This window comes from Armigeres subalbatus, chromosome 1, assembly GCF_024139115.2.
Source record: "Armigeres subalbatus isolate Guangzhou_Male chromosome 1, GZ_Asu_2, whole genome shotgun sequence".
In the NCBI taxonomy this organism is placed as follows: Eukaryota; Metazoa; Arthropoda; class Insecta; order Diptera; family Culicidae; genus Armigeres; species Armigeres subalbatus.
In genome coordinates this window covers 111,942,580-111,968,834 of record NC_085139.1, presented here as the reverse complement: position 1 = coordinate 111,968,834, position 26,255 = coordinate 111,942,580, and the positions used below count along the sequence as shown (strand labels likewise).

At 37.2% G+C, this 26,255-nt stretch overlaps 1 protein-coding gene across 4 annotated transcripts in view; it reads right to left on the bottom strand.

The window, feature by feature from the left end:
* The window catches only part of LOC134204967 (double-strand-break repair protein rad21 homolog), a 30,009-nt gene extending 6,744 nt beyond the window's left edge, over positions 1-23,265 (bottom strand). The window contains exons 1-4 of one of the 4 annotated variants that reach the window (XM_062679797.1): positions 23,174-23,265; positions 9,968-10,318; positions 9,621-9,908; positions 8,682-8,888 (exon numbers count right to left, since the gene is read on the bottom strand). In XM_062679797.1, coding sequence (XP_062535781.1) covers positions 8,682-8,888; positions 9,621-9,908; positions 9,968-10,225 — 753 coding nt within the window. In that variant the 5' untranslated portion in view covers positions 10,226-10,318; positions 23,174-23,265. Of the gene's footprint in view, positions 1-8,681; positions 8,889-9,620; positions 9,909-9,967; positions 10,319-22,923; positions 23,065-23,173 lie in introns of those variants that run through there. The other 3 variants (XM_062679799.1, XM_062679798.1, XM_062679800.1) reach the window with 3 other exon arrangements.
* Between the last annotated feature and the right edge of the window lie 2,990 nt (positions 23,266-26,255).

Below are 26,255 nucleotides of genomic sequence, written 5' to 3'. Positions count from 1 at the left end.
CATGCACCATAAACGAACAGGCTGCACCACGCATGCTTTCCATTGCCCATTAATATGACAATTGATTTAAGGGAATGAAATGAAACCATCCGGTGATTTACTTAATATGAGTGCAAATTGTGCCTGAGAGTATAACAAGAAGTTGGTAGTCGTAAAGGCACTTCGTGTTTGCGGATATAACCCATCCGGCACTTACAAAGTCCTTTCCGTTATGTAGAAAGGCTACGCGTCCATAAAGTGCTGCTGAATTGAATCTGAGGAGAAAGACCGAGAACAAGAGTTCCATCGTTCCCCCCCATAATCCGGGTGGTAGAAGCAACCGGCAAAACGGTGTGGTAGATCGACATTGTAATGCGAAAGTGTCAGTGGGAGCCGGGGACGTATCAGAGCAGCGGATTTACTACGAAAGGCCGAATCACAAAATGCCGAATCACGAATGGCCGAATCACAAGAGGCCGAATGCACAAAAGGTCGAAACCACAAAAGACCAAATCATAAAAGGCCGAATAAAATCGGCAGTTGGTCTGCCGATTTCATTCAGACTTTTTTTTTATTCAAATACCTACTTAATATAATTTAGAATATTCGGATTATTTTGTGATTTCTCAGTGAAGTTTTGTAAAGTCAGTTTCTCTTAAATATGAAGAAAATGAAATACATTTAAGAAAACCGCGTTACCGTAAGTTATACAGCTTTTGGTCAAAAGCATAATAATTGGAAAAGTGTATTTTGTTTAGCTTCTTATGTCGCAATTAGATCATGAGGTGCGCATTATTAGCACAACCATGCATCATGAAGCGCACAACACCTACATTGATGCAAATCGGCATTTAGATTCTGTGAGCCATGAATCCGGTGGAAGTTAACTCGGGCTCTTGCATTAGATTTGAGAATTTAACTTTTCTCAATACTACTGATAATGATTACTACATCAGCAAAGGAAGAAAAAAGAGAGATCTTGGATTACTCCGTTACTTTAAAGTGATAATATTTATACGTATGTTCATCCTTTCATTACTGCAATGAAGATTGATCTATTATGCAATATATAAGGATTCAAATTGACTCTGTAAACACCGTCATACAACTTCTTTCAATTGAAAGTTTGAGCTTCGACGTTGAACTGACGTTAAATACCTCAACTGAACAAGATTGATTAGATCACTGCTAGTAGTTGCAAAACACGTAGACAAGTTTTTCCTAATGGGGCAGCATAATAAAAGTAAACATAAATTTGTGAATATTCCAAGTTTTCTTAATTGAAAGATTAAAACTTTTGTAATGATTCGACCTTTTGTATCTTTCGGCATTTCGTGGTTTGGCCTTCTGGGTTTTCGGCCTTTTGTGGTATGTTAGAACATTTTCGGCCTTCTGTGGTTCGGCCTTTTGTACTGATCCCAGAGCACATGCAATCTCCTAGAAGCAGGGACGGGAATGGTTGACTTTTTTTACCATCCATACTGTCTTGCAGTTAAAGAAAAATAAAACCACGGCAGCCGCAGCATGTGCATTCGGCCTTTTGTGATTCGGCCTTTCGTAGTAAATCCATGGCCGTTTTTTAGGTACAAAATGTTCATTTAATTACTCCTTGCTCATTTTAGATATAAGCAGTGGCGTTTCCCTAACCTCAATTTACCTGTGCACTGGGCTTAAATTTAAGGAATTGGTCTGCAGAACTGCATAGAATAACTAGGGTTACTGCTCCTGGACTTCATCTCATAGCTCCGATATTGGTCTCACGAAAAACAAAGCAATGAAAAGGTATTTGATTTGTTTATTATTTTTGTGATTTTTTTCAGCAGTGAGCACGCATGTTAGCAAAAAGAAGCGACGAAATTGGTGCCGTATTTCTTTGTATCGCGATGAGATGAATATATGTACAGTGAGATGGAAAACTGAACAGTTCCCCTAGATGTTGATTAGTTTAAACGACTATGATAATTTTATTTTCCATTTGGGCTGTCAAAATATCAAATTTTCATTTTTTGGGTCAGTGCACAGGTAAAAAGTGAGGTTACGCGACGCCACTGGATATAAGAACTAATAAATCAGTACATGCACTATCAGTACTGTTTCCAAGCTGAGCGCCACAGGAAATCCAATTCGATTCTGCACAAGAGCCGAATCTAGAAATATCATGCAAATGCTGACCGCACCGGCAACACGAGACTCTTACGCAGCAGCAAATTAACAGTTTGCCGATGAAGAAAAAAATGTAAAAATGTCGGCAATATTTTTTTTTTTTTGCAAGCTCTCTCAGTTTGTTCGGTACATGAAATTTGACCAGTTTAAATATAAATATTCAAAGCATCATGTGTTTTACTGAACTTTTCACTTTCATATGACTGCCTAGAAGAAGGGGCTAAAGATGCTGGCGAAATACAACTGCGACAGATACCGTTGAAGCACAACATTCTGCACAAATATTTGAAGATTCTGAGCCCTTTTTGATAGGTTTCATTATTGTTCAAGTGATTATAATTTTTGACAAAAAAATAAATAAATAAGAATAAGCAGCCTTGGTTAAAAAAATGGCAAACCTTAAACGAAGAACCTATTTCAATAAGTCGGGATTTTTTTTCTTCTTTAAATTCATGCCTTCTTCTTCATTGGCATTACATCCCCCATTGGGACATTGCCGCCTCACAGCTAGTGTTCATTAGGCACTTCCACAATTATTAAGTGCGAGGTTTCTAAGCAAAGTTACCATTTCTGCATTCGTATATCATGAGGCTAACACGATGATACTTTTATGCCCAGGGAAGTCGAGACAATTTCCAAAATTGTCTAGATCCAAAAATTGTCTAGACCGGCACCGGGAATCGAAACCTTCAATATGGTATTGTTTGTAGCCGCGCATCTTACCGCACGGCTAAGGAGGACCCTCAAATTCATGTAGGTAATAAAAATAATAAAGGCCGTTACAAATATTTGATTTAAATTATGTAGGCTCCTCGTCTCCAAAAGGTCAATGGTGGGATAATGTACTTTGGATGTACTGAACTCGAGTGGCGATCTTTCTTCGCTTATGTGGCGGGTTGGGATCTGACGACCAACTGGCACAACCTCACACAACCCTACTTAATTGAGCGCCGTTGCTGATGAAGCAAGTGTGTATAAGCCGGACAATGCTAAATACTCATCTTACTTGGTTGGCATTATGCAAAAATACATATGAGTGCGTTAGTTCTGAAAATGTATTGCGAGAGTTCGCCTACGTGCCCGGTGCTGGGAATTTGGTTTCATCAGTACCCGCTAAGCTGCGGAGGACGACGGAGGTCCTTCGTTGCTTAGTAGGGAAAGCACCTGTCTAGCGTACTGGTTTTGTGGGATCAAACCCCACCGAAGGGAGCGGTTACCCTCCAATACCTTTTCCGAACTAAATCTATCACATGTTGTGCATATGCATGATCGAACCTCAAAATTATCCATTTTTTTCGATCCCCCTCAAAACATATTTTTGAGCAAAAAAATCGAGGGGGGGAGCATATAATTGTTTTTAAATATTTGTATTGGCCTTATTTGAAGAAGGATTTTGATTTTTTTATTGGAGTAATAAAATAAGAAATTTTATTTGGTCCGGCCATATTTCGTCAACGGTCAAATGGGCGTCGAATAATTTTTGTAAAGGGTTTAATGAACGTAGCATGATTTAAGGAAAAATTGTTCAAGAAAGTGATCTTTTGTACTTTTTGCCTTTTACTTACAACAAAGTACGACAGTAGTTCTTTTTTGTTGCATCTTATCTAGCACCTCCAGGATCTTTAAAACTAAGAAACAAGACAATAAACTTATTCAGTATGATAAGAAAATTATTTTGAGCTTTTTAGTGGAATGCTTTCACCTGTCATAAGACGAGTTTAAACAATCCCATTGAATTCCACCACTTAATTGTATCCTGACAGATACGTATTTCGACCTCAACAGTAAGGCCGTCTTCAGTGTCTTGTACTTGACTCGACTTGAAGAAAATGATCGCAGCTTACACTATTTATACTATGCGTAGGTATAATAATTTATCTAGGTACTTATCTATCTACCGACAGGTACAAACGCGGTTGTTGAATAAAGATCAAGGAAATGGTAGCTCCTGGCTCTTCAAGTTTATACCTAAGCATTAAGCGCATCAAGCGAGTAGAAATAAGCACCGTAGTAAGATAAGTACCTAGATAAATTATTATACCTACGCATAGTATAAATAGTGTAAGCTGCGATCATTTTCTTCAAGTCGAGTCAAGTACAAGACACTGAAGACGGCCTTACTGTTGAGGTCGAAATACGTATCTGTCAGGATACAATTAAGTGGTGGAATTCAATGGGATTGTTTAAACTCGTCTTATGACAGGTTATTCAGTATGTCAAAAGATGTTGGTAAATAACTATCATTGGGCCGGTGGTCATGGCTCAATTCTCACGTTATGACCCTGCAAGATTAACCCAAAGTGGTGGTCCTATTTTTTGTCCTTTCAGAGGTATGTAAATTCGAAGTCCGTGGTCCGAAAATATGGACCCTCGGTTGATGAAAATTCTGCTAAATTCCCCCGGGCAGCCAAAATGTCAGCTCGATTGGCCAACTACAAGCCGAGATACAGCCCTCCAAAATTGGTCATTTTGTATAAAAAATGGGCTCTGGTCTTATATTTTGTTCGACACTGTACATATGTGCACCAAGCGTTAATGAAACATTAACTATATTTTGCCCAAGTTTGCATGGAGCAGATGCAATTGCTCATAAATCGTATCGGATATCCATCAACCCCAAAAAAAGAGGATATCCTACAATAAATGTACGCATAGATTGGTATGAATTAACAAAATATCACAAACAAGAAAGCCACTTGGTACAGTTTTGCAGTGCTTCGTACAATTACATACATGGCCGAAGTTCTGCCAAATCGCACCAAGTGCTAACAAACAAAAAGAAAATCCCGTTTTTCTGCCCAAGCAAGTACCCTAATTTCGCGCACTTAAGATCTGACAAAGTTGAAACGTTCATAGACAAGCATGTAGTGCTCATTCGAAAGCATGTGTTACTGCAATACGTAGTAGAATGATTCTGGGTTCTCAAAAAAATGTTACTTGCTGTCACATAAAAAATAAATTACGGTATTTATCTGAGACCATTGTAGGTTCTTTATTTCGCGCTTAAAAATAGGATGGTTCCTAATTTCGCGCAAAAGTGATCCCAATTTCGCTCATGTTTGCGATTGAATATCGTTATTGTTTTCATGAAATATAATCAATTGACCAATAGAAGCATGCATCCATTGTTAAAAGAAATGCAGATAACGATAACAGACACCCGTCAGTACCCTTTCTTTGGTCGGAATGGTATACCCCTATATTTCGACCGTGGAACTTTGCTTAGAAGTCATAATTCCTAATATATCGTTTCTTTCTGTAATATGAACCATACTTTAGAAAAAAAAGACATAGTATGAACTAGAGGCCTTGATAAGACAAACGCGGATTGACATGTGCCGCCAATCGAACCGTCAAAAAACAGCAGCCAATCGAGCAAGAGACCTGTCAAGCAGCCAAAACATGGGCTCAAATACTGAAAAAGGCTAAATTCGATTTAACATCATTTATAATGAACCAATTTTGAATGCATTTTTAATTCGTTTTGCAAATCAATGATAGATTATTAAATGCAATTGTTTTATTTGTTGGATTCGATTGTCATGTGATGTGAACACATTTAATAGCGATATGTAAAATTTTACCAGGATAAATCATTTCTTCCTTTTCATATGTTGTTCTTTGGCTGCAGTGTTCGAGGCTACATTTTCTATCCGCGTTTCTCTTATCAAGGCCTCTAGTATGAACTAATATTTAGCTGGCGTATTAAGGCCCAAATTACCGACATCCAGTCATTGACAAGAAAACCAGCCACGTGCTTGTACCACCCCCAGGAGAAAATCCGCCCACCGAGGAGAAAATGCATTCCCCAGCTGAATCGGGGAAGCATTCTCGTGTTAAAACTACATCAACATATAGTGGTGACATCAATACATCCGTGGGATGCTTCATCTGGATGAATTTCGTAATCATATTTGAAAAAACTGCATTTTGCAGAAAATATTGCAAAGTTGAAAAAATATTTTTCCAGGAGGGGAAACCGTCGATTTACTCTCACGCTCACTTATACTTTACAGATACTCGAAAATCATCGTTCAGTGTTGCGTGTTGATTTGTTCTATATGTTATGCTTGTTTTCTCGAATATGTAGCAATAATCTATGAAAATGTTGCTTTTCATGCTATATATTGACACTAAATATTGGATGTGAGCTAGAACTGTGAAAACGCAAGCATTCATAAGCAACGCAGGTTATTTATTTTTTCATAATTCAAGTGTTGATAATGTAGTGCTGCTAAAACGGCATTACTTTTCATGTACACAGAGAGAAAACCGATCATATGGTCGGTCGTGTAAACAATCCATTGAATCTTGACGAACATTTGAGAAGGTAGTCAACTGCATCATAATTTTACATTCATGTAAAATGCATGTAGAAAATTGTGTAATTAGGAGAAGGATGCACATCAAATCAATCTCAGATGCATTTTTGAGGTTGTTTATGCATATCGCCATAACCTATGCGCTGTACAGGAATTGAAAAGGACGTTAATATTTTGTGGAAATATATAGAGTTTGATACCTTATGAAAAGTTTGTGTATTTTGTTCAAAATCAGATCTGAGCGAATGAGTAGGCTCTCCGCAAAAAAAAGAAGCGAACAGCAAGAAAAAGAAGTCGATTTTATGTATGACATTTGAACCTTAAAAAAAAGTTTTAACTTCCGATACATCATGCATAAGAGTCTTAGATTCCGATATATTTCACATAGGACATCTTCAAATATGTGTTTTACATAAATCAGACATCTTCAATATTACAAACATTATCGAAAATGCTGCTATAGTTTCATCTTTGACTCAAGATTAGCATCACTTTTGACATCGGATTTGAATGCTATTGCAAGCACTAACCTATAAGATTTATCAAGTCAACATTTTAGTCGATGTCGGTGGTTATCCGCCAGAAAATTAAATACAGCGAATGAATCAAACTCTTCGGGTTCTATTCAGTGTAAAATTGTCTATTTCTGTGCATCGTATCGCTAGTCAAGTTGAAAACCGGAATGCGGGACCATCGAAGTTGGATTTTCTTCGCAATTCATACGTTAAACCTAACTTCGCTAGTAGTGCGCTAGTCTAACTAGGCCCTAATTAGACTAGCGCGCCACTAACGAAGTTAGGTTTAACGTATGGATTGTCAGAAAAATTCAACTTCGGTAGTCCCCCATTCCGGTTTTCAACTTAATTGAGAATATTGCTTTATTTTGTTTCGTTAGAATGTTGCAAATGAAACTACGAAACAACAATAAACGAAATTGTACACCATCATGACTCTCATATGCCTAATTTCGCGCACAAATCGAAATTCTAAATAAATACAAATACACAAAATTGTACACTTTTCAATAGTAATGACGATATCCAACAGAGCATAATGGATATATATATATATATATATATATATATATATATATATATATATATATATATATATATTTGCAAAACAGTAGCCACTTTTGTACTGTAAAATCATTTGTTTACTTAGGTCTAGGACCAATTTGGAATAGTTTTATTGGGTGTACTAAACCAAGTTCGTTTTTCAAATTCTTTCGTGAAAAACATTCAACAACAATAATATTTTGTAAACCGCCCGATTTTTCAAATTTTGTCTGGTATCTAAAAAAAAATTATGATGCGCAAGGTTAGGACCCGCGCGAAATTAGGGCACATCACGGTACCAAATTTTCAAAACGACTTATCTGCTTTTGTAAACAAAATGATTTTCCGTTTTGTTTTTATGATTTGTTCGTTAAGCCAGTCAAAAAGCCCGACCACGTCTAGAATCTAATTTTATTCGTTGGACTATCTCCAGCTGAGCTATGATTTAATTAACGGCCTTCTTGTTAAGCTACAGCAGTCCCATTGAAAAGTTATCAAACGACAAATTATGCCGCCAACTGCCAGAAAATTGTTTCTCCTAATTTCTTCTATCAGTGATTAGATTTGACAGATGAATCTCAGGCCAGCTAACGAAGGTTTTTTTTTTTGCATTGAGATTTCATAAACAAAGCTCCCCATGCGCCATGTGTCACATTCCGCTAACATATTTTTCCCGTATGATACCATATCTTAACCTACAGTGCATTCACTTTCAAAGCGTCTCTCATGTTAGCTACAACATTCAAGCCCCTGGAACAAATACGTCTATGAACCCATGTTACAGTCTAATGTTACCCCCGAACACGACAATCGCAAACCATTTAGAAAAACAATTCAGGAAAAGCACGCAATGCCGCAGGATAGAAGATAAGCAGAAAGAGAGGACAGGAGAATTGTATCGATAAGAGTTGGATTTCCTCCCGACAAAAGAAATAAGTTGGGACCGAAACCCTACCCGGTGGTGTGCATTTCCAATCGTTCTCCTTCACTCTACTAACGAGATATAACGGGGTGTTGTTCTAAGTAGGACTAAGCTCTTTCATATGGTTTAAGTTACTATTTCAAGATTTGATTCTCTCGATTGTTCTTTATTGTTCGCAAAAATGGATTTCGTCAGGGAAAATCTCTCTCAGAGGAAGCAAAAAAAAACTTTACTTACAAGATACTCGTTCCACCGGGTATCCTGCGGTGGCTGCTCGCTCAGCTCTTCGTACAAGCTTTTGGCACGCGCCCGAAGGCCCTTCTTATCGATGGGCTTATCTTTGCCATCGGTTCCATTTTCCATCGCGCTACCATTCTCCGCCAATGTCGTCGTGTCCACCACCACCTGGTCATCCAAGGCTAACTGCTCCGGCTCCAGGTCCTGCTGGTGGTCGAGGATCGTCGCGAGCAGCCCCATACCGTGGGTTGGCGGGTTTTATTGTTTCATTTTAAATATTTTTTTCGTTTGGAGAGATTTTTTGTGTGTCGGTTGGTGGTGGTTGGTGATGATGGTTGGTGATTTGGCGCAAGTGAAAAGAAGAGTAATATAAACAACAGACAGAGAGAGAGAAGAAACAGGGGGAATCGATTATGAGAGAGCTCTTCCATCAAAAATCGGAACGAAATCGAATGTCCAAGCAAATTGGATGGTTGTAGTCAAACAAAATTCATATTATTCTACGAGGGAAAATAAATTGGGAACAACTTTGAAAAACAGTTTGTTCTGCCCTCGAGGGCAGTTTTGAGCCGCGTCAACACAATAAAACGGTACAAAATATAGATGCAAAAAAATGTTTTTGGTCACATGATTTTGTCTTTAAGCATGTTTTGTGTATTCTACTTATGGCTAAATTCTCCATCTGAACTGTAGTCTGAGAGAGCTAGGAAAGTATCTGGGACGATAGGAATTTTTTGGTTTCGAGTGTGCTCAGTTTGTGCGCTTTTCCGAATTTATTTTCCAAATGGTTTTTCATCAAACGAAACGGAAAATAAACTAACCGAAGAAGATCTTACAGACTAGGTGTGGACTCAACATACATATACAAAGACAAAGACTATACAATAAACACGACAGCAGTAGAACTTTATCTCGTAGTCGAGGACACACATCACTTACCTCCATCGGTTCTTCGATTCGGTCACGAACAATGTCCGGCGTATCGTCGAATCCCATGTCGCCGAAACCGTCGTCGTGGATGTTCATCGGCAGCGTGCCGTAGTCTTCGCGCATCGTAATCTCATCGGCGCGCGACTGATTGATTGAGAAGTGCGCCTCAATGTCCACATCATTCAACTCGGGCAGCGGAGTGTCGAAATCGTGAAACACCTCCGGCAGTGTGATCGCGTTGACCGCAGCTTCCCGATGCTCCTCAGGCAGATCAACCATCCCCGGTCGAAAAGCCATCTGCAAGTAAAATAGACTGAGCCCAATCCATACGACCACAACATCTTTCACCCACTTACCTTGATCTTTACGAACGCTTCGTTACAATCTGCCAGCAGATATTTTGCCTTGCGTGCGTAGATCCGCACGACCCCGAGCAGAAGATGGCCCGAGGTACGTAAAGCTAGTTTGACTTTTGGCTGCATGATACCATCGACGGACTGCTCGATGTTGGTTTCGAAGACGTGCGCCTTGGTAATTTTCTTGTCCCAATGGGCTGCCAACCAAATACGGGCCAGCGGGCCCTTCTTGGCCAGCACGATGTGTGCGTAGAACATGGTTTCGAGAGGTTCTACGCTCCGTTCAGTTTAAAATTACACTTCACTCAAGTGTGGATGTATTTTTTATTCACGAGTTCGATATTGAAACAACTGTAAATGAAAATAGTGTTTATCAAGTATTTCTTCAAAGGGAATCTATTGCGTCAAATCCGTGGTTTCCGTTTCTAGTTAATTAATGAGCTTTCCCGTGTTCATATTGCAGCCTAGGGAAAATGTACCGAATTTCTAAAATAATGAATAGTGTGAATTCATGGAGGACTGGTCACTTAATGCGAAAGGTTTTTTTTACACATCATTAAAGGGAACAACATCCAAAAGAAAAAACTTCAAACTTAGATAAACATTTTCATGATAAAATTAGAGGTAAAAGAAAAGATTTGACAGTTCCGTTAGGATAGGCAGGCAGAATTTGTATAGAAGTAGGTAGATATTTTTTAATGCGAGAGAAGGCAATTTTGATAGATCGAATAATCTTCCTTCCGCCAAGCTTCCAATTGGAAAGAAAGGGGTAAGTATCACAATGAGATCTGGTCTCTCTTTACTGATGAAAGAAAGGTGTATTGAATTACCCAGACGCCGCCGTGCGCAGAATGTTATCTCTTTTGTCGTTCTTTTCATGACCAACTTAACCATCTGTGAGACGTACAAAGGAAAGTACAAGCACTGCAGGTTTACCGTCGATGAACAACAACAACATTTCCTAATTTTTCCTGACTTGACGAGAAGTATCCCCGTCATTGATCCACAGTAGGATCACTGAAAAAAACTTTTTTCAAATTTATTGATGGACCGCCCCTTTATTTCTAGTCCTATTTGATGCTCTAGAGTCTAGACAAAATTTCAGCCAATAACTTCACACAAGGGCGTCTCGTAAATTTTTGCTTCACTGGGTAAACTCTTAATCTTAATCTCGCGGTTTTATGCATAACATTCAGTATTTAATCCTGCAAAAACTGAATGAGAATCATAGTGCCCCTATTCGCATAAGCGTCCCATGTCAGTTTTCCTCAACTTGAGTAATAGGGTAAAATGCCCAATAGTGGACCTCTAACCAATAGTGGACCCTCCAGCCATTTGGCATTATTACAGCACAATGTCAACATTTTCCTATGAAATTCCATCGGGAGAACCTACCTTACAGTCCTATGATTTGATTACATGCATTGGAAATGCTATGGAAAGTAAAATTAGATGATTTTTTACAATTCTATAAAAAATAAACACGAGAGTGTCCATTATAGGAATATTTTGGGGGGTCCATAATAGGGAAGAAGAACGTCCCGAAACGGGACATGAAAATCAAATGAAGTGTCGACTATAGGGAAGCAATTTCCTATTATGGACCCCCAAGGGGTCTACTATAGGACGAATTCTGTTAGACTTTAAAATGATAGTTTTGACGAATAACGTCGTGTATTTGGGTGTTTTATGTATGTATCGAGAAGAGGAGATGCAGAGCTTGTTGTTCGATATCAAGAAGAATTAATATGTTGAAAATTTCTACTCCTTATGACAGGAAAAGCAAAATTCCGCTACTAGGGGGTCCACTATTGGGCATTTTACCCTATGACGTTGAATTGTTTTACATAGAGAAATACAGAAACTTGTTTTACATAGAGAAATACAAAAAAATTCTAAAAAATTGATAAACCTGCAATCTTTTTGGAAAATTTGGCATAATATTCTTTATCTGTATACATCGCTATGGAACTATTAAATGAACCATATTTATATTTATTTTTTGTGCAAAAGTGTATCAAAATCTGGAACGTGACTGTTGTGAAAAAAAGCAAAAAGTTTCAGATAGAAAAGCTGAAATTTCCGTAAGAGTCCTAATTCTCTACTTTCCTTCTTCCTAAATGGTTCTACATGCAAACTGAAACTTCGCCGGCTTTTTGACCTAGGGTTCCTTTACCATTTTTACAATAGGAGATCGTCAGTTGCATTCTAGCAAAAATTCCGCTTGAGGCCCTTCCTAAATATTTTAACAACAGCCACTACACCTGATGGTATAATTGCAATATTTCCATTATCAGGCGACAGGTGGTGTTGCTGTGTGTTTGTATCAATGTAATGTTGCATATACACTAGTGGCATCTGCTGTTCGATATCGTAAGCTTTCAATGTTCCTTCCACACACACGAGGTGGAGAACAGTCTTGAAAAAAATGAAAGTATACAGCTAGAATTTAGTATGGAGGTACAATGAAATCTCTTTTATTGTTTAGAACTGTGAAACAAGTCGTAAGAACAAAAAATCTAAAAATTATTTGTTGCTTTTTGACCTAGGTTTCATATTGATGCGATGCGTAGTTAATGAGAACGGATGATTTGTCCATACAAGGAAATTTATTTTACTTTAAATGTTGTGGCGCCATCTCGTTCAAACAGCACCTTTGTCTTTGCCTTATTACTATTTAAACGTGCCATCCTTAGCCGTGCGGTAAAACGTGCGGCTACAAAGCAAAACCATGCTGATGGTGGCTGGGTTCGATTCCCGGTGCCGGTCTAGGCAATTTTCGGATTGGATATTGTCTCGACTTCCCTGGACATAAAAGTATCATCGTGCTAGCCTCATGATATACGAATACAAAAATGGTAATCTGACTTAGAAACCTCGCAGATAATAACTGTGGAAGTGCTTAATGAACACTAAGCTGCGAGGCGGCTCTGTCCCAGTGTAGGGATGTAATGCCAATAAGAAGAAGAAGATTTGAACGTGCAACGCTAGGCAAAAGGTCTACCATTGTCATATTGCTAGCCGGGATAATGTCGACATAATGCCGTTTGGCATAATGCCATTTGACATTGATGTATACCTACCTTAAAATAATTTGAATATACATTCCGTGTATTTTATGGCAACATAATTTATAGCGAACGGTAATGACAGATACCGTTCTAATGTGTTCTAATAAATGGTCCTGCTATGCTGTTTAGACATGGCAAGTAAATTAAACAAGTCGCTTGAATGGAACGCAAATGAAAATGCGTTACTGAATCCGCGGGTGAATGCCCCTCCGAATTTCCTCATTGAATTCCCATAGGAATTTTCCTTAACATTCTTGAAGAAATTAACTTTCGAACTCCCAAACAATGCATAGGGCTGGTAGCGTTTTTGGGAATAAATAATAGTGACTAATTAAATAATGAATATAGTGACCAAAAAATGATCGGCAGATATTTCTCAAAAATATGAGCTGCCCGTCTATATACATTTTATCAATAAACTATTAACACGAACTACAGCTTATATAAGAAAGCCCGCCATATTTTTGTTTGATTTCATATTCAGGGTTGCCCGACTAGTAGCTTGGATAGCGACAGAATAACAAATTGAAAATGTGTTCATTTTTTTGGCTGGTTAGAATTTCGTACAAAGAAAGAAATTGAATTGTATGATCACAGACAAACAGACATAACACATTGAACATTTACTCATCAAATTTATCGTCGTTCAAACACTAACGACATCTGTGGATTTCAGTTAGTTGGGCAAATCACGAACCAGATGGCGGTAGTGAGCAAACGTCAAACTCGAGCAAAAACGATGCGCGCGCCACGAGTGATCGATTGGCCTACTAATGACTATTTGAATTGACCAGTAATTCAGTGAGCGATGGAAATTTGACGAGTGTTATGTCTGTTTGTCTGTGGTATGATATTGTATGATATTGTATGATCATTTATTATATCATATTATTTCTCGCAAGAATTTCAAAACCAGGATAGAAAAACTGCATAATTACCAAGTACGGTAAAAAAAACGCGTCAAAAAAGCGCATCAGAATCGAAGACAGTATAAGGCTAACTATCATGGACTGCACACTTAGTGGAATAATCCAATGTTGGCTAATATTCTAAGCACTAAGTTAGTTAAAACAAAATAAATATATATTGCTTTTCCTAAGAGTATTGTTGAGGTTTCTAAGCACTGCCTTGTCTATTTGTCGGGTAAGATTAATTGGGAACATTACAATGCAAATTTGAGGCAGAACATTTTGGGTTGAAAAATGCGTTCGACTGTTGCAATGTTCAGCATAAAAGGGAAGGCTTACTAATAATGCTCCGCTGTTTGTGGGTAGAGGTCAAATCTCGCTTAACTTTTCAAAAGGACCTAAGTAACATTTTTTTCATGATTTAATTTGAATATTGCAATCAACAGAACAATATGAATGCTTTTGATTCCAGTACTCAAATTAATTCATGAAAAAAATGTTACTTAGGTCCTTTTGAAAAGTTAAGCGAGAAATATTCGCACAAAAGTCATTTTGCGCGAAAAAAAATGATCATTCGATCCTTAGCATTGTGGCTAAGAAAGTACGTAGATTTTTCCTCGATAATATGCTTTTTATGCCGTATATACAAAAAAGAAGAGCAAATAAAGCGATCTAGCTTGATTCGTTGATATATTTAAGGCGAAAATCAATTTTATGATCCATTTGATATGAAAGTCCGTCAAGTTTGGACCTGCGTCAAATATGGTGCTTCCACGGTACAATACAAATTAACCAAGTGAACACTCGTTTGCAAGAATAAGTACATTATGTAAAGTAGCCTTTTTTCTTCACGACCTCCTACACTTGGTCCGCAGTAGCGAAGCCTGTTCTTTATGCACGGTCGAGACCCGTTCAAGCATGGTCTATGCTATTATTACTTATCTCAAGGCAAGTTTAATATTCAAAAACGAATATGATGTTCTTTCGGCCATTACCGCCGTACCATCGATCAATATCCGTCTTCGAAATCGGTGTCATGTGATGCAACTAAGCTCTGGGTTCCCACTTCCACAGGTTTAACAAAAATCTTTTCTCTTTGTTTTCAGCAGGGAACATCATTTACGCATCACTCGTCTGTACTCGAGGCCAGCACTTCGCATTTCGGGACCAATCAGCGAGTTGGGCGTAACTTATTTAGTAAACAAACATTGTTTTGTGGATTCCGTCCAAAACTCATCCCCTTACCTGATAGAGGAAAGCTTATTCTATCGGATACATACCGTGGTTTTATCATACGCGCCTTGCCCTAGTAGGCATTTGCCTTCCAATTTTTTTTTTTTTTTTATGAGGGTTTACTGGCGGGACTCTGAATAGAGTAGAAACCTCTGCACCAGGCCTTTGATGATACCGTTGCATAATTCCTTTCGAAGCAGTTTGCCAGCCGTACACGGAACATGTCGTCCAAGGAGACGCTGTTGCAACTGAATCAGAGGGAATTACGTTCATAAATAGTCAGACAGGTCTCATGCTAACTAACATCGTTATACAGTCGACTCTCCACATCTCGATATTCTATATCTCGATATCTCTCCCTATGTCGATGGTTTTCTCAGTCCCTTCAATCTACATACAATTGGGCTTTCTACATCTCGATAACCTCCCTATCTCGATACCTCTCTATCTCGATGGGTTCTGATCATATTTTGTTCAAGATTCACTCTCTTTATGTCGATATGGTCAGATTTTTAGGCTACTAGACCATCTTTGGACAATAACAAAGAGATCAACAACAGAAAACGACATTTGTTTTGTTGTTGTTTTTCATAGCAACTAGCTTTTTTGGATCTAGTACCAATTTCAATTTTCCTTCCATATCCCGTTCTCTCCCTATCTCGATGGTCCCTTCAATATCGAGATGTGGAGGGGCGACTGTAGTTTAAAGTCATTTTTGTCATTTTCTTGTCAGAATCAAACTATTTTGTCAGTTTTTATGCTATTTAGACGTCTATTGTCATTGTACGCGCTCCAAATCGACCGAAGCAGTTTATTCGACTCACATGGAACATGTTGCCAATGCTTCATCGTAGAAACTGAGCCGGAAGTTTTTTTTTATCAAGTATAAGAAAGTGTTCAATCCCCGATTTATAAAAAACTAGTCGACCCGGCAGACGTTGTCCTGCATAGTAGTCGTAAATGCGTATGCAAAATTTCCATACGAATCTTAATTTTAGTAGGGGAACTGTTCCATTTTACATCTCACTGAACATATATTCATCTCATAGCGAAACAAAGAAAGACGGCACCAATTTTGTCGCTTTTTTTTTGCTAACATGCGTGCTCACTGCTGAAAAAAATCACAAAAATAATAAACAAACCAAATACCTTTTCATTGCTTTGTGTTACGTGAGACCAATATCGGAGCTATGAGATGAAGTCCAGGAGCAGTAACCCTATTTCACGATTTACTCAACCTTATTCGTAATTTTCGCATGAAGGAATATCATATAAACCCGTCGGAAACGATAATGAACATATCTGCTGAAGTAATGAAGAAAATCCATCCAGCCGTTTTCGAGTTATGCGGATACGAACACAGACCATTTCATTTTTATATATATATAGATGAAGTGTTAATAACTTTTGAAGCAGTTTCCCAGCCGTACAAGGATCATGTCGTCCATTAAGACACTGTTGAACTGGCTCAAAAGACATTACATTTACAACTCTAATAGATACTCTCTCCATTATCTCATTCCTAATCACATACATTTTGTTTTAATCTTTCGTTTATTTTGGAGGCTCAATTGCCGAATCATATATATTGATCTGTACGATGTCATTCTTGTCTTTATGGTCAGAAGGTATGAAGTATGCGTTTCTTGAATTACTTTGTTTGCCAAAATTATTGGTTCATCCTGTGTCAATACTATCAAACGCAATGTAAGTTATGTCTTGTAAAAAGTGGAAACTGTTCGTGCATTTAGTCTTTTTTATTGTTATTCTTTTGTCAAGGTATTACTATTATTATGTTCTAATAAGTAGCTTGATCGTTTCCAAACTAACTGTCATTATCTATCATGTACTAATGATCAGTTATGAGTCAGCTATAGGATTCACTTTTCGGTGGCAAAGTAAAGCTTCATCACGCCTATTCCCTACTATTAGTAAAAATTATCGTGGATGAAGCCGTCATAAGATTGTTCATATTCATATACCATCATTATAATGTGTGGTATTTCTTATTATTGCTCTTCGAAGTGAGGCATAACAAAATAAAACTGGCACCACGTTCCTAGTTTTGAAAAAACATCTACTCAGTGAATCCAGCAGTCAATTCCCTACGAATGTCTTGAATACTTTGTTTTTTTTTTTTAATTAATACCTAGCTAGCTAAATGTAAGCGTGGCTACGACTCATCGTCACAGGGAACGCATCAGAAAAGTATTGCCGAAAAGAAGAGAACTCACATCATTATCACTGATGAAAAAGGCCTCTGCCTGACCGCACTACCATTTAAGGCTCCAAGACACGATGTCCGTTGGATTACATGCATATGCCGTAAATTAGTGCGTCAATGCCAGATATGTAACGCGGCACCAAACAAAAATAGTCAACATGTGATACCACCACGACAGAATATGTCTTTGGTTGCCATATCAGTGCTAATGGCGTAAGCCGACCCACCGCGGCAAGGTAACATATCCGAGGGGAAGGGCATTTGCCTTCCAATTTTTGTTTACAAAATAAGTTACGTCCAAATCGCAGATCGGTCTCGATTTTAACAAGCTCCATTCGCTGATAAAAAGATTATATTTGATCTGAATCGAAAGTTACTTGGAGATGTCTACAGTATACTTGGAGCTTTCGCTGGATGCAACGGCTGGCGGGTTTAGGCATTGGCAATGTTTTATAAAAGATTCTTCAAAGCAGACTTTTTGATTACGTGTTTACAGCAGCAACGTAACGCTTCTTTGCATTATTGAAAACATGGAGTTTAAAGATCTCTTTCAATTTAGCGATCACTGCCATTGCTTTATACCCAACAAAACCCAACAAAACAACGGGTAGCGTTTTCTATATTGTTCAAAATGTCCCCTGAAAGTGAAGCTTACATACTCGACCGACAATGGTTCACACCAACTTGATCAGCTTGTTGTGCTTTAGATGTATGTAAATTTTTAAAATAAGCATTGAAATGCTGATACAATTTAATAGTGTCAGTATGCTTATGAACTTTATCAAAGTTCTTCAGATCAAATTCTCTAATTAATAAGTTTTGGAAATTTACCATTCGGTTTAACAGCAGTCAAGCAAAGTCAAAATAAATAAAAATAACTGATGATATATGATTTTTTTATCTACTACTAGCAGACCCGTCAAACTTCGTCTCGCTCAAAATTAATTAGTTAGTACAAACATTTATTTTGTATTCACAATCAAGGATGCTATCGATCATTTAGTAGTTTTTCAATAACTCATTCCAGAAGCTGAAATTCAAAATGTGTTGTATGGTGGACTTCTAGCGCGACGGTTTTTCCACAACTCTGTCTAATGGTTCGTTGTTGAATTCAACTAATAACGGAGTTAAAACGCTAGTTGCAGTACCTTAAACTTAATGATTGTACACTAAATTAATGATTTCGTGTGTGTTAATTCTACGTGAAGTTAAACGATTTACAATGATATGGAAATGCTAATATCATCTACCAAACTTGGACGTACATGTTCATGATATAATTAGAGGCGAAAGTATAGAATTGATAGTTCCGTTAGGATACGGCAGGCATGAAGAATGTTTTTATAGAAGTCGATTTGAAAGCGAACGGAGGGCAATATTTGTGATGGCACATATCACACGACCTTCCTTCTGCCAAGCTCCCGTATGAAGGGGGAGGGAAGAATATCAGTGTGGAAGCTAATATATCTTCACTGGCAAAAGGAAGGTGGTTTGACTTGCTCATATGCCATCGCGTGCGGAAGGATTTGCTATCGACGAGTACTGTCTCCAAATTTCTAATATGACATCAGCATTTAGTCTCCCCCTTCATACGGGAGCTTGGCAGAAGGAAGGTCGTGTGATATGTGCCATCACAAATATTGCCCTCCGCTCGCTTTCAAATCGACTTCTATAAAAACATTCTTCATGCCTGCCGTATCCTAACGGAACTATCAATTCTATACTTTCGCCTCTAATTCTATCATGAACATGTACGTCCAAGTTTGGAAGATGATATTAGCATTTCCATATCATTAATGATTGTAATTTTGTTATCATTTAGTCAAAGTTACTGAAACTATAGCTATAACTCCGTTGCTACGCTAATGAAAATATTGTTTAGTATTTGTATCTAGTAGAATTGGTTTATGAGTCGGCAGTCGCGCTTCTTAACCTCAATCTACCTGTTCAACAAATTCAAATTTGAAAAAAAAATTTGCGTTGATGCATATGCATGGAATAAGTAGATTTTGATAAGCTTAATCGACTCTGATTATTTGATTTCCTATTCGGGATGTCAAAATATCAAAATTTTCAATTTGTGTCGTTGACCAGGTAAAAAGTGAGGTCTCGAGACGCCACTGTACAGTCGACTAAAAAAGCGAAAAAGGTAAGTTAACCCGGTTTTTGCAGTAAAAAAGGAAAGTTTCAGGTGTTCAATGTAGAGTAGTGCAAACATGTTGCGTAAAACTACAAGTGATTTTTCTAATTGTAACAAATCGGCGGTGCGAAAATAGTGTCTTTAGTTACCATTTTCCGAAAAATAGTGTCTTTAGTTACCATTTTCCGAAAAATAGCGACTTCAGTGACTTTTGAGTGACCAGACTCAAAATAGTCACTAAAAAGCCAGCCCTGAATTCTACTTCGAATTCCTGGAGAAATTCCCGAATGGTCTTCCCTTCCAGGAATTCTTTTGGATATTTCTGAAATTCCCAGAATTTATTTAAGAACTTCATCTTTAAATTTCTGCAAGGAATTTCTTTGAAAATTCCTGTGGGAACACCTGGAGCAATTCATTCGTTGAATATTCTAATGAATTTGTTTAAGCATTTCGTGGAATATTCTAAGGTATTTGTTTAAACATTTCCGATGAAATTATTTAAGAAATAAATAAAGTAATTTTCCGGAGAATTCCTGGAGAAATATTCGATGGATCTCATGAAAGAATTCCATAAGAACTCCAAGGGTGATAGTATAAGGGGATAATATTTCGAAAATTTCTTTGAAAATTCATCTGGAGTAAATTTTAATAAATGTTCCAGAGAATTTCCAAAGAATGTAGTAATATCCTAACAAATTCGTTGAATAATTTCCAAAGGAATTCCTGGAAGAATTTCCAAAGAAATTCCTAGAAAAAATTGGTTGAGTATCCATGGAGGAATTTACTAAGAAATTATTGGAGGAATTGTCTAAGGAGTTCCTTAAGTAATTTCCCGTGAAATTTCTGGAACCAATGCAAATAAATTTGTTGAGTAACTCGTTCAGGAACTTCCAAAAGAATTCCTGGGAAAGTTTTTGAGACAATACGTGAGGGAAGTTTATCTGGACATCTGGAGGAATTTTAGGGGGGTCCCATAGCGTAGTTGGCTACACGTTCGCCTTACAAGCGGATGGTCATGGGTTCGATTCTCAGTCCCTCCACCAAACCCTTGTCAGTCGCCGGAGCCGCAGCCCATACTGTGGCGTTTGGGATACGCGCCTTACCGTCACGGCTGCCTGATGACAACTGACAACTTGTTCTTCTCGAAGGCATTCCTCCAACGTTACCAAGATAAACGGCAACCGAACAATGCAACGATCATTGGATACACGACATGGACAAACGGACACAATGAACTCACGATGGCAACGACACACGGAGTAATCCAAAAATATAGATTCTGTGTGGATTCTGTACAGCAGAATATCACAAAAGATCTCGCCAAAGTAGCGGTTAAGTAGCACAGAGTGCCTAACAAATAAAGGAATAAAAAAAATCTGAAATAAATTGATAACATTTTTGAAGGAATTTCCGAAGGAGTTCCTTAAGGGATTCCCAAAGTTACTCCCTGAGGAACTTCCGATAGGCTTCTTGGAGGAGTTTATGAAGTAATTCCCGAGAGAAGTTCATAAGCAATTTCTGGAGGAATTATCGAAGGAATTCCAGGAAAATTTTTTGAAAGAATAATTCTCGTTTAACTTTCTAAAAGGACCTAAGAAACAGTTGTTCATGAATTAATTTGAGTACTGTAATCAAAAGTTTTTGTTTTGTTCTGTTGATTGCAATCTTCAAATTAATTCATGAAGAAAATATTACTTTCGCCCTGTTGAAAAGTTAAGCGTGAATTCTGAAATAGAATTTTTGGAAATATTTTTGAAGAGTTCCTAGATATTTCCAAAATTATTTTCAGAGGAATTTAAGAAGTTAATCCTTCCTTAAGGTGCTCCTGAAAGAATTCCTAGAGGAATTTTCGTGGCAATTCCTAATATCCTATTCAGATTACGAGTTTATTGACATGATAAAGAGTATCTTGATATCAAAGTTTACTCATCTCATTTTCATTTCATTTCTCATTGTCAATTATCATCTCAAATACCTCGTAAATGGTCGTAATCTGAACAGGGTAGTAAACAGGAAGTATAAAATAACTATTTGGAGAAATTTCAGATGAAGTTAGGCCGTTACAAATATTTAATTAACATTTAGTCCTATTGATCTCCGGAAAGTCAAGGGGGGGGGATAATAAAAAATAAAAACTCCTTGGATTTGTTAAAGAACATTTTGAAAATTCACAAAATTTTCCAGATTTTATTTTGTTGTCCCCTCAAAATATTATTTTTGGGCAAAAAATCCAAGGGGGGGGGGAGACAAAATGGTTTTTAAATATTTGTATCGGCCTTATTGAAGAAATTTGCAAAATAAGGCCAAGGGGAATGTCTAAGAAATCTCCGAAAGAATTCCTGAAAGTCGATAGAATGGAATCTAGTGCGTCTTTCCAAAGAAGTGCCTTAAGGAATTTTCGAAAGAATTTCCTAAAAAAAAACACGATGCAGCTTCCGAAGTAACTCCAAGAGGAATTTTCGAAATTCTTAAAGGAATTCCCGGGAAAATTCCTGGGGGAAGTTTATAGGCAACATCTGGAGGAATTTCCAAACAAATTCCCGTAAGAAATTGCGAAGGATTTTTGGGAGAAATATCCGACTAAAATCCGTAGCTTCCTGAGGATCTTCAAAAAGGAATTCTAGCTAAATTTCTGAGTCAATCCCTGCTGAGGTATGTCAATGACGAACATATGGGGGAATTTGTAAAGGATTTTCCTAAGGAATTCCTGGAGTTATTCCAAAATTAATTTTTCAAATATTGTTCAAAGGAGGAGGAGATTTTTTAGGGGAATTTAATAAGTAACTCTATAAGGAACTGCTGAAGGAATTTCTAGAAGAATGCTTACTGCTGGAAAAATCACAAAAATGACAAATAAAACAATTTATTTGCGTACCAATTTTTTGTTATCGAATGGTATTGATTCGGGTACATGGTATGAAATAAGGAGCAATTCCCCTACGATAAAATTGAATGCTTTCTATGTAAATAATTCAAATTTGACTGAAACGCAAATGGGAATAATATGCGAATATCGACAGTTCAATACGATGAAGAATGATTTTACCTTAAAACAAGAAATTGACTTTCTATTGACTTGACTATGACACCAATATTTTTGTTTACGTTTGAATGTTCTTTTGAACGAAATGGGAAAATGATTTTGAAAAATCAGATTCGTTCGAAAATATCGGTCATCCGTAAACAAGAATACGGATGTCAAGTCACATTTGGTGATGCTATGGTGTTTCCGTAAATAAGATTGAGAAAATTGTTCGGATTGAAATTTTTTGCAGAAAACTACAAAAATAATTGATAAACAACATAAATTACAATCCGTCTTAAAAAAACTGACATTCTTACGAACGATTAATAACGATTTAATGACCTGAAAAACTGACCTTTTGATATGTTAAGCTTGAACTGTCAGTTACTGTTTATTGTTTTCGCTTTTCCACTTTCACACACACACACTCACTCTCCGAAAACCGTTAATCACACCCACTGGAACTCACGCCAGCAGCACGGCACTCACATTTCCGAAGCGAGGAAGTGGGTGGCTGACGAGGCAGCGAAAATACGGGTACGGCCAGCAAAAGGAAACCTTTCAATGACGCCAACAAGACAAAACTTTGCATCGCATATTTTTACCTATTTCGATATTTTTTCCGCTTCAAAACACACTTCTTGCACCGGTTATCACTTCGTGCCACAATGCATACAAGTTTTTCAGCATTGACTTCTCCAAATGAATGGAGGTGTGCGTGACTTCGCAGTATTCCTGTCAATGTGTGCTGTCTTCCTCCAAAAGTGTTCGTGATATTTTTGCCGTAACAAGATTACCACCCACTTTTACTTTATATATTCTATACAGTGACGTTAGTGTGCGAAAAACTGCGCTCGGAGAACTCAATTTGCACTCCCATCGACACTTTTCATCGATTACCGAAGATTGGCGCCCACAACATTAAAAACACTTCAAACTCCTTGGGAGGCGTTGTTCCTTGGAAAAATTGAACTTCCACTTTAACAGCATGCATCAGCGCTTTCGTTTTCATCACTTCACTCACGAAATTTACATTTTGAACACGAATTTAATCCAAAATTGTACGCGTCTACAGCGCGACAGCCGAACCGAAAATACTTGACTTTTTTCTTCGTCACCGTTCCGCTTGCCTGTTTTTCGCCTTTCTCATCGTCGTTCGCGAGAATCAAGATGGCGGATTTCGTTTCCTGCATCCGTGGTGCCAGATATTCTCGCTTAACAATCCGATTTTAATACCCTTTTGAAATTTATTCGTAAATTTCTTTAGATTCTGTCTGTATGTGTGTATGTGTACAAATTTTGTAGACACACTTTTTGGAACTTAACATTACCCGATTTACTCGCAACAAGTTGCATTCAACGGGAATGCGGTCCCATTGTTTGCTATAGACGAATCCAAGTAAAAATAAGAAGACACACGATGGTGTTAACTTTGACAGATCCTACAACACAGCATAGGAAGATCATTTTAAAATGCTTATTATAAATAAATTCTAGACAAAATGTAATTAAAATCTGATTGATGTACGATACGGAAAAAGTTCTGTATTACATATTTGGAAGCTTATCTCATTTTTTGTATATTTTCCAAAAATGTATCTATCGCACACTTCGGAACTTTTTCCGTATCATACATCAATCAGATTTTAATTACATTTTGTCTAGAATTTATTATAAGCATTTTAAAATGATCTTCCTATGCTGTGATGTATGATCTGTCAAAGTTACCACCGTCGTGTGTCTTCTTCTTATTTTTACTTGGATTCGTCTATTGATCCGATCGAACATTGGTTTCCGGAATTATTTTGAAAATTGGGAATTCAAGGATGGTGGCAATGCATATTAATTATTGCAAAAAAAGAAAACACCTATCTAGTCCTTTCCCAAGTAACAATTGGTAGCCACAAACAGACATCATTGTCGAACTAAGGTTTAATAAAAGTATTCGTAGCTGAATAATGCATAGTATTGAATAAGATGTTGAGCAAACAATGCTGACATTAGTAACCATCTACTGTTCCACTTTCCACTATATATTTGAAAAATACGTTTTCAAAAGTTGCCGAAACATTTCTTTCTATTTCGAAACTCATATAACTTGCAAAGTTTCTCCTATTCATCATGATTCATATGTTTAAATAATTTGTGTTTGAACCATTGAACAAACGCTTGAAAACTCTACTACAATCTAAACACAACACAAGCTTATTTAGAAGTCTAATAATTGACGTTATCAGTAAACAACATCGCTTCTGTAGATGAATCCAATGAAATTTTATTAACATAATCTTGAAACGCTGAATAAACGTTTGACAATTTGCTTATTGCAATAACAACAAAAGCTTTGAATAAACGTTGTACAAACGTTTTTTTTTTCATTCTTTAAATTGATTTATTTAAGCTGCTGTGCTGTTTATTGGTAACATTGTAACTTTCTGCACTTTTCAATTCACTGAATTCACACAATTTATTCTAATACCTACTTACTTGAGGAATAATTGACAAATCCTGCAATAATCTGCATTTTCCACGAAGGCAGCTAATCGCCACAATCGCCAGCAGCGTTGATGACAGCAGAAAGCACCGTGAATATAACTTTTATTTTGGGAATTGTCACACTGATTATATTTACCATTACGTGCAGTTCATGTGTAATGGATTAATAAACGTGAACTGCATGTAGGTTTCTTATAAAACAAACTTTATCAACAAATATACAATAGCAAACTATCATACCAGAACTATAATAGTTTGCTTTCCGGTGTGACATTTTACACTAGCTATAACATCATGGAATTCCTGTTCAGCTTTTGTACGATTGTTGTTAACTTTGAAGGATAATGACCAACAATCCCATTACAGCTATTTAACCAGTATTATTCACCAGCGTGAGATTTATATTTCTAATTCAGCTTAGTACTATCCAAGGTGACAAATATAGCCGATAGTAGTCAATAGGGCTAGGAATTCAAAGGTCGTGGCATCGATACTGGTAAACTGTTTCCAATTTGTTTTTTTTTATCTCAGCTCCAATGTTTAACAACGCCTGAATTAGCGTTGCAACGTAATGAAATAAAAGGATTTGAAAACACAAACTGAACCAATCGTAATCAATAAGCAATAATATAAACCTCGTTGTTGAATAATACTGGTTGAATAGCTGTAATGGAATTGTTGATCATTACGCTTCAAAGTTGACAGCAATCGTACAAAGCTTTACAGGATGTTATACAACTATGTTTACATAGTTGTATAACATCATGGAACTCTTGTAAAGCTTTTGTACGATTGCTGTCAACTTTGAAGCGTAATGACCAACAATTCCATTACAGCTATTCAACCAGTATTATTCAACAACGTGAGGTTTATATTCCTTATTCAGCTTGGTACTATCCAAGGTGTCAAATATAGCTGATGGTAAACAAGAGGGCTGGGGATTCAAAGGTCGTTGGATCGATACCGATATCCTGTTCATAATTTATTTTTCATCGTATCTCCAGTATGTTGAACAATGCCTTAATAAGTGTAGCAATGTTGTGAAATAAAAGTATTTAGAAAGGCATAATTAAAAAAAAAAACCTAATCAGTAAGTCGCTGACAAGTTGAATTAACATTATACCTGGTTTTTTAACAAAGTTGATTAATAAATATTGTTATCTACTGTTTATTTAAAGTTGAAGAGAGGTT